General features: G+C 49.2%; 1 protein-coding gene across 1 annotated transcript; it reads left to right on the forward strand.

Moving 5' to 3' along the window:
* The first annotated feature begins 1,387 nt into the window (after positions 1-1,387).
* Positions 1,388-16,507, forward strand: LOC107546053 (protein FAM156A/FAM156B-like). The gene is given in 7 exon segments (XM_087813386.1): positions 1,388-1,452; positions 1,539-1,615; positions 1,739-1,911; positions 14,200-14,292; positions 14,294-15,396; positions 15,983-16,139; positions 16,394-16,507. Coding segments are annotated over 5 exon segments (966 nt in total). The 3' UTR covers positions 14,852-15,396; positions 15,983-16,139; positions 16,394-16,507.
* The last annotated feature ends 527 nt before the right edge of the window (positions 16,508-17,034 follow it).

Consider the following 17,034-nt stretch of genomic DNA (forward strand, 5'->3'; position numbering starts at 1 on the left):
CTCAAATGTGACAATCTTAGAAAAACTTTCCTGACCACTCTTTCTAGAAATGCTCCCCTCCTATTTAATTTTAATGGCAGCAATTAACAACACCTGACAGATTGCTTACAATTTTCGTGCAGTACGATTCCAATAGAATGTAAGCTCCAGGAAGGTTTCTGTCCCTTCCCACACGGCTCTATTCCTAACTCCCGTTAGAGTGCCTGATGTGATTGGGAGAGAATGAACGTGAAGAAGGAAAGTAAATTGCACCGCATGAGCATTGCTAAGAAAGTCCCTTACCATGGAGTCGGGGGCTCGCAGGGAAGTGGGGTCTGTGCACATCCCGCGCCTCAGGCCCCAGAGCTGCTAGGAAGTTGCTAACCCAATGCTGAACTCAGCACGGGGCATAGCCATGCACATCCTGGAACAACTGCTGTGTGGACACTAATGGACTTTACCTCCTTCCTGTAGTTTTTGCCTCCCTTGTTCCATACTGTAACTAACCAATCCCTGCTAACCTAGCCAGCATTGGTTCATTTGCATGAAAGAATTAGGCTTTGTGGGGTTTGCCTTTATAAACCCCGCCTTACTTTGTTCTTTTCAGAGTGCAGTATGGGTTGCTACCTGGACCTACAGCTCCCGGTGGCAACTCTTTTTGTTCAAATAAATGCTTCCTGTCCTTTATTAAACCTGAATGAGAGAATGAATGAACAAATGCAAAGTTGTGGCAAGAGGCATAGCTAGACAGGCCGAGGCTTCTGCTAGGGAACACGTTCAGGGGTGACAAGATGGTGACAACGCCTCTGGTCCTATCTCACTAATTCAGTGTCCTTGGGAAATGGCCCTTTCCTAACACATCCAAAGATCCTGCCCGCCCACACCAGGACTCTGACCCCAGGGAGGAGCTCAAGCCTTCCTGCCTCTTGAGGGGATTTTGCGTGCCCCTCCCCCCAGGACCTATTCTTCGTTACCCAGGGAGGCCCAAGCAAGCACTATGCCCAGCACAGAGGGAACGCTTGTATTGCCCCTGCTATCATACTGGTCACTGCAGGGAGGTAAATTTCAGTGTAGGAAGACTTTTTCTGGAGTCCAAGACTGCAGCGAACTGTGCAGTTGTCTTTTTTTTTTAATCCTCACGAGAGGATATTTTTTCCTTTACTTTTCAGAGAGAGAGTAGAGAGTGGGGGTGGGGGAGAGAGAGACGTGGATTGGTTGTCTCCCCAAAGTGTGTTTCCGGACCAGGGCTGGGGATGGAACCAGGCTGGAATCAAACCCGCAACCCTTCAGCCCGAGGGCCGCTGCTGTAACCACTGTGCCAAACCAGCGAGGGCACCTGTGAGGCTTTCATCTGCCTTTGCCCCGCCACCCTTTGGCTGCCAGCCTAGAATGGTCCTTGGGCGTCCGCATGGACGAGCTGTTCCCGGTCCCCACCACCAGGAGGCGCCCGCGGGAACAGTTCCTTCCCGGGAGGTACCACTGAGGGGCTCAGAGGTAGGACTGTCCACTCCGGAAGCTACCTGGTCTGAGGCTGCGCCCCTCTTTTTCCACTTCTCTAGCTCCACCCTTGGGTTTCGAGGTGGTCACATCCAGCTGGGCCGCCACTGGGTGAGAGATTGCTTCCCAGATGTGGAGGGTGGGGACAGGGATCGTGCCGGGTGGTGATTGGCCGCGGCCAGGTTGACAGACTAAGCCCTTCCAGGGCGCAGGCTGGCTCCAGCTGGACCCCTAGCCGGGGCCCCTTTCTTCGCCCACCTAGTTCCCAGGGGCCATCTCTCCGGGGCGGCGACGACTGCGGACCCGGAGCTGAGGGTGAGGCGCGTGCGCGTGTTCGATGTGGCTTTTCAGAGTGTAGAGTTTTTCTCGGAGTTGACTGCTCCCCCCACTGACTGTCCCGACGGGGCTGACGACGCGGTCCCGGGCAGTGGCGAGGTTCGGCGCCGTCGCTGGCTCGTAGCCGGAGTCCGGGCCGGAAGCGCGGGGGACGCGGCGCTGTGTCCACGCGAGCTCTTAGCCCTGACTCGGTCCCCAGCCCGGCGGGGCGCGCTTAGCCCGGCACCGGCAGCCCTACCCATGCAGGCAGTTAAGGTCCAGCGAGGTCTCTGAGCGGGATTGGTGTCTGCCCAGGAAGTAAAGCGTGTCAGGCCTTTGGGGACATGTATCGCTGGGTGTGACATCACAGATGCTGCTTGGGTACGCGCGATCTCTCCGGCCTTTGGGGGATTGAGTGAACGGGATATTTTATCTGAGTGGATGTTGTGCACCGTGGTCCAAGCGCCTCTTAGACTTTGTGTGCCTTTATCCCTGGGTGTGCATTTTCTGAGCTTTTGGGCATTTGTGTCCCTGGATGTGAGATCTCTGTGTGGGTGTGTGCACCTGCGGGTATGCAGTCTCTGACCAGTCTGCGATTCTGGGTCCCAAACTGATGGCCAGACTGGGTCCCAAACTGAACTGCTTGGAGGTGGGGGAGGTTTTATCTTAAGGTGTAAAGTATCTAAGCTGTTTGGAGGTCTGTGTCCAGGGTGTAGTTTCTCTGATCTGTCAGGGGACATTATCTTAAGGTTCCATGGTGTTTCTGAGTTACTTGAGCTGCTGTCTTTCTGTTTGTGCGGTGTCTGTATTAAGTTGGGGGGCTGTCTGTGTGCTTTGGGAGTCTGTCTCTAGGATGTGGGGTGGCAGCAGTTTTCTTTCCTGGGATGAGGGCTTTGGTCTCTTGGGCAGGGGTTGTCACAGTGAGTATGCTCTCTGCTTTGTTTGGGAGGCTATGACTCAAGTTGTGCGCTCTCATGCAGAGATTTTTTGCAATGTGTTTTAGGTTGTGTTGAGTGAGCTATTTTAGTGTTTTTGGGTATGTGAGTGCCTGTCTCTGGTAATATCTTTTATCTTTTTGATTGTGAAGTCTCTGTCCAGGAACTGAGGGTTTTGGAACCTGGCAGGTACGATTCCAAAGCCTGGAGCACCAAGTCCTGGTTGTGTGTCCTTGGGCAAGTCACTTGTCTCCTCGAGCCTCGGTATGTATCATAATCAATAAAATGAGGCAAGTGCCCATACTGGAGCGTACAGTACATCTTAGCAATGTGTGTCAAGAGCCTGGGTTCCAGTCTTCCGCAACGATTCTCTGAGCACCTGCATGTGTGTGAGCACTGATCTAGGAGTTGGGGTGCAACAGAGAAAGAAATGGCAAAGTCTCTGATTTCATGGAGTTTGTCAGTAAATCTATAACATATGTGAGTGGCAAGTGCTATGGAGAGAGAAGAGTACAGGTCAGGGGAAAGAGTATTTTATTCAGGGTGCTCAGGGAAGGTCTCCCTGAAAAGGTGATTGAGCAGAGAGACCTGGAGGAAGTGAGAGAGAGGCCGCAGATGACCTGAGGGAAGAGCATGCCAGGCAGAAGGAACAGCAAGTGCAACAGTGCTGAGGGGGAAAGGCACTCGCAGTGCTCCCGGAGGTCGGGGGGCCCGTGATGCCGGTGAAGCCGTCATCACTGGATTCGACACACAGCGCTCCTGAGAGGTGTCTGGCGTTGCCATCTCTATTTCTCCTCCAGCTCTGAGGGAGTTGGGGTCATGCTCATGTTCCAGACGAAGAACCTGAGGCTGCAAGAAGTGGCCTGAACTTGCTCTCCTGCTCACACCTGAAATTGCTAAAAGAGGGAGAAACGTTCAACTGTGTCATGAGGCGAGGGCTTGAGTGTCATAGCTTCAGGAAGGACACCATCCCCACTGAATGTCAGCCAGCCAGCCTGCGTAGACGAGAGCACAGGAATCACATAGACGAGAGTACAGGAATCACATAGATGAGAGCACAGGAGTCACGTAGACGAGAGTACGGGAACCATGCCCATGGTAACGTCCCTACTCTTGATGGAGGGGAGGATGTTAGCAAAGACAGCGAACCTGGAGCAGAGGGGAGAGGCAGGAAGGGGAAGCTGGAAAACAGTGAGAAACAAGACAGGGGCTTCATATCATTCCCCTGATTGGGCCCGATTCACTTTAATAATTGATTAATAAGACGTAGTCACCTTTCCCCCTTCCTTGCCCTTTGGTTTCCGCCCCTTCCCTTTTGCACCAGAGCAGTTCTGTCCTAAAGCGATCATGTCAGGTGTGGCAGAGCAAGGAAAGCAACTCTGGGGGTCAGAGCCCGGGCACAGGGAGGAGGGCACCCACAGGTAGGGACAAGCTGCAGTGGGTGACAGAGCCCCAGGCAGTAAGGAGGATGTCCTTTGGGTCGGGTGGCGCAAGGCTGCCTGGCTCAGGGATGCAGCGCTGAGGGGGTTGTGAAGGTCAAGGCCGGGGGATTCTTCAGCACAGCAGGGAGGATGGCCTCTGTGGGGGGAAGGGCCGGCTTCTATCCACCGGGATTCATCGACTCAGGAAGTCTATAAGGACACCGGCAGCCGTGCCCCTGGCTTCGGGAAGGGGACTTACCGATGTGGAAAGGAAGCACACCAGAACAGACTCAGAGCCGTTAGACTGGAATCGGAGGCCTCCATGGGAACTCGTGGTTTTCAATACACGCACACACGGTTGCGTGGATAGGGCAAAGGTATAGGTGCATATATTTACGTGGGCGGGTGGGTATGAGATTGTGTACCTCGTATATTCCAATAGTTTTGGTCACAGCAACATTCCAGTAGCAACAGCACACCTAGCCCCCAGATCAGGCTTCGAAAGACGATGCTCCACGAAATGATTGGTTCCAGCACTGCGGAGGGAAAGAGGAGAGAATCTGGCTCAGTGCGCGGTGTCGATAATAAGGGAAACTCCAAGGACTCATGGGAAGATGTCAGAGGGCACACAAAATAGCTTGAAGGGACCCACTTGACAGTCGGGACAATTTTATTTTTTCAGCTTTGAGGCATTATTGACATGTAACATACGTAAGTTTAAGGTGTACAACGGGATGATTTGATACACATTTACATTGTGAAATGGTGACCTCAATAAGGTTCGTTAACATCTCCATCCCCTCATAATTACCGTTGCGTGTGTGTGGTGATAACATGTGACATGTACTCCCTCAGCATCTTTCAGTATGTAATACGGTGTTGCTAATTGTGGTCCCCGTGCGGCCAGTCAGATCCCTACAACTTATTCATCGTGTAGCTGGAAGTTTGTAGCTGTGGTGAGCATTTCCCCCAGGCCCTGGCAACCACCGTTCTAACCTCTATTTCGATGGGTTTGGATTTTTTAGTTTCCACACATGTGACGGCATACAGTAGTTGTCTTTCTCTGTCTGACTTATTTCACTTAGCATAAACCCTTCAAAGTCCATCCATAGCTGCAAAAGGCAAAAGGCAGCATTTTCTTTCTTATGGTTGGATAATACCATCATTGATGCCCAGGATGGTTCTGTATGAGTTGGGGCTCTTGGTTCCTGGGACTGGGGTCGTTCCCTGTGAGAACAAGGCCTCTCCAGGCTGGGACACCAGGGGAAGGGTCCAGTCTGGGTTTTGAAGCTAGTGGAGAAAGCTGTCTGGTTTGGGACAGCAGCTGACATCAGGAAAAGACAGCTGAAAGGAGAGGGAGAGGCGATGTCCTCGGGTCAGGCGAAGGCGTCTGCTAGGTGAAGGGAAGACATTTGCTCTAGTTGCGGATGCTCTAGGCTCGCGTGGAATGGACTTGGGTGCCAGAAAGGACCAAAGGCTGAGAGGAGGTGGGATAATAGGTCGCATAACCTCACGTCATGTCTTACATGGTCCCCGAGAAAAGCTTATGCCATTATGGGGGTCTAAGATGTCATCTCCTGTCCCAACGGCCGTCCAGCGGCCATGAGGAGAATGGATTTGAGATAAACTGCAGCCTTCGGGGGGAAGGCCAGTGGAGTTGTGACGTCCTCTCAGAGATCCACTGCCCTGCCCGTGCTTTGACTCTCACGCTGTGTTCATATGTTGTCTTCCTGGCTGCTTTCAGGTTGGTCTCCTCAACTGTGTGTCTCTCCCAGGAAGGGTCAGTACATTGGAGGCAGGCTGGCTACCAGAGGATTTAACAATACCCCTGAGAGTCCCCCAGCAGAGTAAAAAATCACTGTTTCTAGGGCACTGTGGTGGCCACACGGAGATTCCCTGGGTGTGGATTGCACAGTGCACATTTTTAAAAGTGAAGCACTTACCCAAAGTCAGCTACCAGCAAGGGAAGGCTCAGAGCTGTACTGAGCCCAGAGAGAACCTAGAGAAATGGGGGATCTGACCCAGAACTCTGGAATGCACCCCAGTGTCAGATGCTGTTTGCATCAAAGGCAGGTGAGCATGCGCAGTAGCATTCATCAGATTCCATCGGATGTGCGTACGGACTGGACATGATGTCTCCTAAGTGCATGAAATACTGTGGGTGACCAGTCAGCGTACACACGTCACAAGGAACGGTTTGTGCTTCCTAGCAAGGCCTCTACACGAATTTGCTGCTGTTGATGTTGGTACCAACAATGTCATCGTCATTATCATCATGGAAAGTAGCTTGTGGTATTAATTGAGCCAGGAAAGCAACAGATACAATATTAGAAACACATTACCATCCCCCCCCCCCCAGTCTCACAATTGTAAAAATGCTTAGAAAGTGCTGGAAGGGAATAACCATGCAGTAAGTCATTTTCTCTAAGTGGGAACCTCTAGATAATCTCCAAATAATGTTATTTATTGTTTTATTTGCTGTAACATCATCATTACACAGCCAGTGTTTCTATTATGATTTTTTAAATAGTTTTTCTGAAGATTCATTGTCTTAATAATCTAAGATTGATTGTCAGTGAATCTTGGGATTAGCAATGAATCTCGGGTGACTCCAAGCAGAAACGAGAAGTCACTGCGAAGGTGAGAGCGCAGTAAAGGGAACAGGCAGCTAAGTGCCGTTTTCTGCTGCTGTTGCGGTCAGAGGACGCAGTGGTCCATTATGGTGGTGACAGCGCGTCCTGGTCTGAGGTCTGGGAGCGCAGCGCTGCACTTAGTGATGAGAGTTCTGAGGACCCGCCATCAGCGTTAACAAGGGGGCACTGAGTGTTTGAAGGCACGAGGGCCTCAGCCCTTATCATGGGCAGACGCAGAAGCTTCTAGCAAAACCACCCGTGCCTTCGCCTTCGTCGACCAGGTCGGAGTGACTGCTGAGACACTGCTGACTGTTCTGGATAACTGTGAAGATAACCTTGTGTGTGTGTGTGTGTGTATGTGTGTGTGTGTGTTTAACAAACAGAAAGAAAGACTCTTCATTTATTTAACTACGGTTCACTATGCTCCATCTATGGTTTAGGCACTGTGCTGGGTGCCCGGGTGTTAAATAAAATAAAATAATAAAATAAAATAAAATATAAAATAAAATAAATAATAAATAAATAATAATATAAAATAATAAAATATAATATAAAATAAAATAATAAAATGAATATAATAAAATAATAAAATAAAATAAAATAAAATGACACATTCCTGCCCTCATGGGGCTTAAGTGAAATCATGAGAAAGTAGTGAATCTAATGATCACACAAATAAGTATAAAAGTTACTCCTGTGATTGGTGGTACCAAAGAGGCGCACTCCAGGGCTTGGGAAGAAATGACTTTAGCTAGATCTTTAGGGAAGTCTTCCTCGAAGAGGCATCGGCTGAGTTGAAATATGAAGGGTGCACAGGAGTTCGCTACTCAGGAGCCTTCAGGAAGAGGGGACAATGTAAGTGGAAAACCTTGGGGAATTGGAAGATGTGAAAGGAGCCAGTAAAAGAGACAAAGGAGGGAGCTCTGCTTTGCACATGGCTAGAGAGGTAGGCAGGGGCTAGGCCATGCCTTGAGGTCCTTGTGTAGGAATGTGGTCTTTATCTAAAAATTAATGGGCAAAATGGGCAAAGGACCTGAATAGACACCTCTCCAAAGAGGACATGCAGATGGCCAAGAGACATATGAGAAAATGCTCAACATCGCTAATCATCAGAGAGATGCAAATTAAAATCACAATGAGGGGTCACTTTACACCTGTCAGAAGGGCTGCCATCAACAAATCACCAAATGACTCCTGCTGGAGAGGGTGTGGAGAAAGGGGAACCCTGGTACACTGCTGGTGGGAATGCAGACTGGTGCAACCACTATGGAAAACAGTATGGAGGTTCCTCAAAAAATTAAAACTAGAGCTGCCTTTTGACCCAGTGATCCCACTTCTAGGAATATATCCTAAGAATCCTGAAACACTAATCAGGAAGAATACATGCACCCCTATGTTCATAGCAGCACAATTTACAATAGCTAAGATCTGGGAACAGCCCAAGTGCCCATCAGTAGATGAGAGGATAAAAAAGCTGTGGGACGTTTACACCATGGGATACTATGCAGCTGTAAAGAAGGTTCTCTTATCCTTTGGGACAACATGGATGGATGTGGAGAATATTATGCTAAGTGAAATAAGCCAGGCAGAGAAAGAGAAACATTACATGATCTCACTTATATGTGGAATCTAAAGAACTTAATAAACTGATGAACAGAATAGATTCAATGACATGGAAACATGGATCAGACTGATGAATGTCAGAGGGATGGAGGAGGGCAGGTGGGTGGAGGGGAAGAGATTAACCAAAGAATTTATATACATATATGCACAACCCAAGTACACGGACAGTGGTGGGGAGGGACTGGGGAGGGGGATGGGAAGGGGTGGAATGGGTCATTGGGGAGAAAAGGGGACATTGTAATATTTTAAACAAAAACAAAACAAAACAAAAAGTAATGGGCAGCCCAGCCGCCGTTGCTCAGCGGTTGACCATCCACCTATGATCCAGGAGATCACAGTCTGATTCCCGGTCAGGGCACATGCCCAGGTTGCGGGCATGCTCTCCAGCAGGAGAAGTGCAGCAGGCAACCGATCAATGACTCTCTCATCATTGATGTTTCTCTCTCTCTCCCTCTCTCTTCCTCTCTCTGAAATCAATGAAGGCATATTTTAAAAATAAAAATAAGAAGTAATGGGCAGCCCTGCAACTGTGAGAGGGAGGGGAAGGGAGACGGACACAGGCACCCTGAGTGGATGTGAGGGAGCAGTTAGAAAGCAGGTTTGACCATCGAAGGGAGAGAGCCTTTGGACTAGAACAGATGGAGCAGACATGGGGAAAAGTGTCAGCATTAGACAGATATCTGGGAAATGAAATGGACAAAACTCAGCAAGGATTTGGGCTCCAGGTGGAGGAGAGGAAGATGTAAACCATTAAGCCCGAGTTTCTGTGTTTGGTAATGAGTACAGAGGTGCCACCCACCGACATAAGGAAATGAGAAGAGGACCAGGTTCCAAAATAAGACTTTATTTGTGTGAACTCGTGGCCAGAATGGAACACAATGACCAGTATTTAAGTACTTTCCTTAACGGTTCCTTTACCTGTTTAAAAAAAAAAGTCAGAGGTATTGAGATATAATTTACATTTGAAGTGTACAGTTTGTAGAGTCTTGACAACTGTATAGGATTGCTAACCACCGCCACAATAAAAATATAGAAAATTTCCAACGCTTGAGAATGCTCCGTTGTGCCATTTGCTGTCAGGCGCCTTCCTTCGCTCCCATGCCCCGGCTGCCGCAGGTGCGCCCTGTGCCTGTAGCTGGGCCCGCTCCAGAATGCCACCTACATGGACGCAGAGGATGTGCAGCCCTTCGCATCCGCCTTCTTTAACTCAGCGCCCCCGAGACGCAGCCCCGCTGTCACTTGCGCCGGTAGTTCGTTCTTATTACTGTGGAACAGTCCCTTGTGTGGGCGTTGGTTGCCTTTCGTCCGTATACCAGTTGTGCACTCTCCGGGTGGCTTCTCGGTTCAGCATTACAAATAAAAGTGCTGTGTGTGGACATTATGTTTTCATTTCTCTTGGAAAGAATTCTCTAGGAGTGGAATTGCTGCGTGGTATGAAAAATGGATGTTTAATATTCAAAGTAGGTGCCTGATATTGGCTACCCACTCCAGCTTCTTGTGTTGTTGGTTTTATGATGCATCTCTTCCCCTACTTCCACTGTCAATCTGTATCTCTGAATGTCAACTGTGTCTCCTGTAGAGGACATAAAGTTGCACCTTGTTTTTTCAACCCAGTTTATCGATGCCTGCCTTTTGATTGGCCTGTTTAATCTGTTCACATTTACTGTTCTTACTCACACAGGTGGACTTGCATCCGCCATTGCACTTTTTCTTCTGTGTTTCATGTGTTTTTGTTCCTTGGTTCCTCCTTTACTGCTTTCTTTGGCATTCAATGGATGTTTTCTAATGTAGCATTTTAATTTCTTTAATGATTTTCTCACTATATTCTTTGTCTCCCTTATCCATGGGGGACACATTCCAAGGCTCCCGGTGGATGCCGAAAACCATGGAGAGTACTGAACCCTGGATCCACTGTGTTTATGCGTATACACATATACATTTTAGGACTTCTCTTTGGTATATCCAGTTGCCATCATCACTCACCTCCTGCTTCTGGGCCATTGTTATACTAAATGACGGTTACTTGAGCACAACCACTGCGATACCTCAACAGTCGGTCTGATAACTGAGATGGTTACTAAGTGACTAGCAGCTGGCTGGTAGTGGATACAGCGTGGGTATGCTGGGCAAAGGGATGGATGGTCCACCTTGGGGGCGGGGAGGACTGGAGTTGGATAGCAAGAGATTGCATCACACTATTCAGAATGATGTGCAATTTAAAACTTATGAATTGCTACTTTCTGGTATTTACTCTTGGGGAATTTTTCCCAAAGATTTTTTTTTTAATTTGTATTTGTTGTTGAGAGTATTACAGGTGTCTAATTTTTTCTCCCCGATTGACCACCTCCACTTCGCTCCCACCCCCTCCCCAGGCCTTCACCCTGTTATTAACTGTGTCCATGGGTTATGCATATATGCATACAACTTCGTTGATTAATCTCTTCCCACCCTCCACCCCCCTTCCCTCTTTCCTCTGAAATATGATAGTCTGTTGTATGCTTCAGTGTCTCTGGATCTATTCAGTTCATCAGATTCTTTTGTTCATTAGCTTCTTCTTAAAGAAGACCCTTCAACTTTTCCTGTAGTACTGGTCTGGTGGTGATGAACTCCTTTAGTTTTTTCTTATCTGTGAAGCTCTCTATTTTACCTTCAATTCTAAATGATAGCTCTGCTGGGTAGAGCAATCTTGGTTGTAGTTCCATGCTTTTCATCACTTTGAATATTTCTTGCCACTCCCTTCTGGCCTGCAAAGTTTCTGTTGAGAAATCAGCTGTCAACCGTATGGATGCTCCCTTGTAGATAACTAACAGCTTTTCTCTTGCTGCATTTAAGATTCTCTCTTTATCTTTAATCTTTGAAATTTTACTTATGATGTGTCTTGCTGTGGGCCTCTTTGGGTTCCTCTTGTTTGGGACCCTCTGTGCTTCCTGGACTTGTAAGTCTATTTCTTTCCCCAGGTAAGGGACGTTTCCTGTCATTTTTTCAAATAGGTTTTCAATTTCTTGGTCTCTTTCTTCCCCTTCTGGCACCCCAATAATACGAATGTTGGGCCTCTTGAAGTTGTCCCAGAGGCTCCTGATACTGTCTTCCTATTTCTGGATTCTTTTTCATTTTCTCTTCTGGTTGGGTGTTTTTTGTTTCCTCATGTTCCAAATTGCTGATTTGATTCTCAGCGTCCTCTGTTCGACTCTTGATTCCATGGAGATTATTCTTCACTTCACTTCTTGTAGCCTTCATTTCAAATTCGTGCTTTATTATGTTATCGATTTTCTTTATTTCCCTAATAGTCTCCTTAAACAGCCTTATAAACAAAATTCTGAACTCTGTATCTGTTAGCTTGCTTGGATCTATTTCATTTAGTTCCTCTTCTAGAGATTTCTTCTGTTCTTTCTTTTGTGACATGTTTCTTTGCCTCCACATTTTGGCAGCTTCCAGGTGTTTGTTTCTATGTATTAGGTAGAGCTGCTGTGTCTCCTGGAATTTGTAGAGTGCCTTTGTGTAGTAGGTGTCCTGTAGGGTCCAGTGGCTCAGCCTCCCAGTCACCTGAGCTGAGCCTTCTAGGAGCTCCCCTGTGTGGGCTGTATGCACTGTTCTGTTGTAGTTGAGCCTTGGTTACTGTTGGTGTCCCTGGGAGGAATTGACCCCCAGGCCAATCAGCTGTGAGGACCAGCTGCAACTACAGCCAAAGAGTTGCTGTGCTGGAGACATCCCTGTGGGTCAGGATTTACGTCAGAGGAGCTTTGGTGTTCACCAAGTGCACCCCTTGAGTGTGACTGGTGGATGTGGTAGGGTCATAATCCAGCGTGGTCGAGTATGACCACTGGGTGCACTGTCTCTGAGGCCTCCTGGGAGGTGCAAAGTCAGCCTCTGCCAGTGCCTTGCCCCAGGGCCACCCAGCATGAGCTACACAGCAAACCGTAGATGGCTGCTACTTGTGCTGGGCTGGTGTTGTCCAAGAGAGGCCAAGCTATGAGCCAATGCAGGCTGCCACTAGTGCTAGGCCTGGGCCAGCTGCTGCTTGTTTGAGGGATTTTAGGAAAGTCTTAAGCATGAGGCTGGAGAGGCCACTTGCACAGAAAAGCCCCTGGAAATGGCTTGGAGGAGCTTGCAGGTGGGGAGGGGCGTGGCCAAAGGTGTGAGTCAGGTGCTGGCGATTCAAATATGGCGCCTGGTGGCTGTGTGCGGAGAGGACTCGGCAAAGGAGCAATGGCCTCTGCCAGCCCTTCTGCCTGGGAGAAAGCCACCCCTCCACCTCTTGCCCCAATTTCAGGCACGTTAGTTCCTCCCCAAATGTCCCAGGTTCCTTTCAAGCTGCTGCCTGGCGCTGAGGCTCAGAGGGAGCGCGTCTGATGAGTCCGTGTGCAGGCCCTTTAAGAGGAGCAGCTTCCGCGACCCTCAGCCACAGCCTTTGCTGGTTTCACAGCCCGGAGTTGTGGGGACGTCTCTTCCCGGCCCTGGAGCCCTGGGCTGGGGGCCTCCTGTGGGGCTGGGGCATGTTGTGGGGCTGGGACCCCCCCCTCAATCCTCCGGGAAACCCCCACCGCCGAGATGTCCCTCCGGGGTTTAAACCGAGGCACCGGTGTGGGCCCGCAGCGAGTCTCCGATTCAGTCCCCACGCGCCCGCGTCTCCGCCCCTCCTGCCGGTCTCGGTGCTTCTTCAGCTCCCTGGTTGGGGGGCTTCTGTTCAGCCAGATCTCAGGAGGCTCTGAGTGATGGTGGTTCTGTATTGTGGTTGTAATTTTGATGTGGTTGCGGGAGGCGGCCGGTGCAGCTCTTACCTTCGCCGCCATCTTGTTTTCTCCCAAAGATTTTTAATTATCATTTAGATTTATATAAAAGATATGAGACTATGCACACTATTGTATCTGGGTACGTTTCCGTACTTTATGGTTTTTGAGCAATCGATTCATTTCTTCTAAGTTGTTGCATTTCCTTATGGAGAGCCGAATGTAGCATTACCTTATTGCCCTTTCATATTTGCTGGATCTGTAGGAAAATCACCTCTTTCGCTCCTGCTGTTGGTAACTTGGTAACTTTTCTCCACCCCACCCCGCATCTGCTAGAGGTTTATTAATATTATCGATCCTTTCAAAGAACCAGTTTTGATTTAATTGTGTTTCTCTACTCTTTTTTCTGTTAGAAATGTCATTGATTTCTGCTCTTATTTTTACTAAAATAAATTTGTATTTATACTTGCTAGGAATTTTTATTTCCATAATCTCAAGCAAACTTTTGACTATATGAACAGCCAGTGAGGATGAAGGTGAAAATTTTAAAGTGTGTGTCAGTGTGGTACAAATGCGTAGAACTGAGTAAAAGTCTACTTTTTGAAAGACTAGGAGCACTTACGAGAAGAGCGTGTGTCAGTCACACATTGATAGTTGTTAAAATTATGCTTGGGGATAGTTTGTAAAAAGTCAGAGGGCATTGGCACGGTTGACTGTGGCCCATCATTTCTCATTGCATGTCATATGGATGGAATAATGGATCTCATTTCTAAATCCCTTACCGTATGCCATCAGTATGCGGAGCTCTTGAGACGTATCATCCCATTTAACACACAGAAGGATCCTAGGAGGTTAGGCTCATGATTATCTCCATTTTACAGCTTGGAAACGGAAAAGCAGAAAAGTTAAGATGAATAATACTGGATTTCCTTTCTTCTCTTATCACCATTTGCTGCATTCTGGGTTCTTCTGGCGGCACATGTCCCTTGCTACCTTCTCCTCTTTGGAACCTTCATCTTACCTTCATGTCCAGACCCAAGGGCCGCCTGGAGCTTTGAGCACAGCCTAGGCCTCCACGGATCCACTCCGGGAATGCAGCCCAATGTGGATTTCTGCATCTTCCCCGATGACCTCTGAAGAGACTTCCCAGGAAGTCACAGCAGCCTCCCTCCCTTCCTTCCTTCTCAGAGCTGCTAATAATGGACCTCAGTGACCCGAACCCCATTCCTGGCCCCACCGACCCTGCCCCTCTACCAGAGGGGCTCCTCCAGCAGCGGTACAGAGATGGGAAAACCTTGCCAGAGAGGCAGTGGGAAAGGTCAACGTCCCCTCAGAGGAAGAAAACTTTTCTTGGCCCTGTGAGAGGGCGACACCTTGATTGCTTGGCACCTGATCGGCTTCAGAGGGAAGCCAGAATCTCTTCATCCAGTGATAGAGATCAGAATCGACTTAGATGCAGATGTTGATACTGCCAGAGGCACAAGTCAAATGCTTGCGGGATGCTTGCGGAGAGGAACGGGGCCCCACATCCTTCCTCCTGGGAAAGCCTCATGCAGGGCCTCAGTGGCTTGACCCTCGGCCTGGGTGGCAATCGGCCCGGCCTTCTGCCAGAAGGGCTGCCTCAACAGCAGCAGGGAGAGGAGACATGCCAACTGGAAAGGCACCAGGATAGCAAAAGAATGTTCCAGAGGCTCCTGAAACAGTGGTTAAAACAAAACTGACAGTCTCACCTCATGTGGCAGAGACCTGGACGGTTTCGACAGGGACGCTGGAGTTGCCGGACGCTGGGCATGGACTCTTTTTGGGGACCAAACAGTAAGCCATAGTCGGAGGAGGAACTCAACCGGTTTTGACCAGAAATCCCGTGAGCATGTGTTGATCTGATCCTAGGAAGGTCATGACCTTTCCTGCCAGGAATTGGACCGCTCTGGAGCATTCTGAGGCCAGGGACACTGCATATAGGTGGTCCTCAGCTCCTATATCCCAGCTCCCGTGATGCATGGTGTCCCTTTAACACCCCAGATCTCTGTCTTTCCTTCACGTGCTGCTCTCCATGAGATAGACAGTGTCTCTGCAGTGTGAATGCCCTCCCTGGTGGTGCCCATTGCTTTTGTGACATTTTATTGACTGCCTCCAAATAGCAGCCCCATGAGCACTAGAATACATGCATGCAAATATGAGATCAGTTTCAAGACTCTAAGGCTAAAGAAAGCGTGGAGAGCAGATGTGCAGCTGGAACACAGTAGCTGACTTTTGCGTTCTTTGGGTAAGCCATGCCGCACAGGAGCCAGATGCAGGGAGATGTTGCCCTGCTCCTGAACATTGAGCGGCATTCCTCCTTGGAGGAGTGTCTGGTGGACTACCTCGTTGTTGGTACCACATAAACATACGTATGAAAGGAAACTGCCTTTAGAACTCAGGTTTGTTCATCCATATTGGTTTGTTCTTTGTCAGATCTGAGATCATTATACATAAGTCCCAGAGCAGCAGATCTGGAATGGGGGAAGAGGGAGGGGTCCAGAGAACAGGGTCAAGTCACTGTTGGCAGGAACAACCTTCAGATCATCCGGGCGGAGCAAATGGAAGAGTCCTGCTGTCCAGGGAGAGTTGGAAGCAGAGTCCGTGCCCACAGTAGGGGGTCCTGGGAGCTAGTGCTGGTGCCCCTGGCCTAAGCCTCCAGGGGTTGTTCCTTGGTGCCTGGCGTCCCCAGGTTGGTGAATGTGAACAGCATTTCATGCCTGCTGCATGAGAACCAGAACAGCATTGAGTTATTAAGAGTCGGGATTTGGACATACTACCTTTTCATTTCAGGAGGCACGTACGAATGGTTAAATCTACCTTTTCCCCCACAGAACCTGATGGCGTGTACCCAGGCAGTGACGGTGCAGCTCATCTGAAGTGAAGTGAAAAAAAAGTCTGCATTCTGTCAGTGGGTTTTCTGGTGGCCCCAGAGCTGTATTGCCGCAAACATATACGTGTCTGCTGCAGACAGAAGTGGCTTGAGAACAGGTACGTTCATTAGATTCTGAACTTGTGATCTCATCTGAGAGCTCCATGGACCCTGCCAGGCTTGTCTCACAACCCCAGGGGAGAAGATCAGTAGAGCGGGGCCCATCTTTCTTGAAACACAAAGGCCTAACTGCAGCCTGGTGATTTGGGCTGTGTTGTGAGCAGGGCTAACGTGGCATTTCACTGTCATTGGTCCTTTGCTAGGTGTCAGATAATATGCTACACATGTCAGTTTATTTCATCCTTTCCCACAGACCCATCATTGAGCAAGATTTCCATCCCAGTGTATGAGGTGGGAAGCAGAGTACAGAGAAGGTGGGACCATGCCCAGCTGGCAGAGGTCAGAAAGGAATGGCCTCACTCCAGCAGCCACACCAGGTCAGTCCTGCCAACCACAATCAGTCGTTTACCACCCGTGAAGGTTTCCACTGTCTCCCTTTGCCTCCCCCCAGCATGCTAGGCTGGCTGTTGGCATGGGCAAGAGGAATCGCAGAGCAGGTTCCTGCCCTGGGGAATTGAGCTTTTAATCAGGGAGAGAGATCTGACACCCCTAGATGTGGTAGAGAGTGTATCATGGTCCCCTGTGAGGCTTGGTGGCCAGGAGAAGAGAGGGGTGAGTTGGAACTAACTGCTGACTTTTCTACATCAGGGCACACGGAGAATGGGTGGGCAGGGGTAACCTAGGGAGTCGGCAGCCACCCCCTGCCCACCTAAAGGCTCTGTCCGCATACCCAAGTATGGGGTATAGGAGGAAATCTGGGGTCACACCTGAGACAGCATACTTTTCCAAGTGACAGACTAGGAACCGGGATCCAGTGATGCCCAAACATGCCCAGCGTGTCAAGTTCTAGACCAGAGACTGAGCCAAGGCCACCGGGAGGCAAGAAAATATTGG

This window comes from Miniopterus natalensis, chromosome X (genome assembly GCF_054644295.1).
Source record: "Miniopterus natalensis isolate mMinNat1 chromosome X, mMinNat1.hap1, whole genome shotgun sequence".
In the NCBI taxonomy this organism is placed as follows: domain Eukaryota; kingdom Metazoa; phylum Chordata; class Mammalia; order Chiroptera; family Miniopteridae; genus Miniopterus; species Miniopterus natalensis.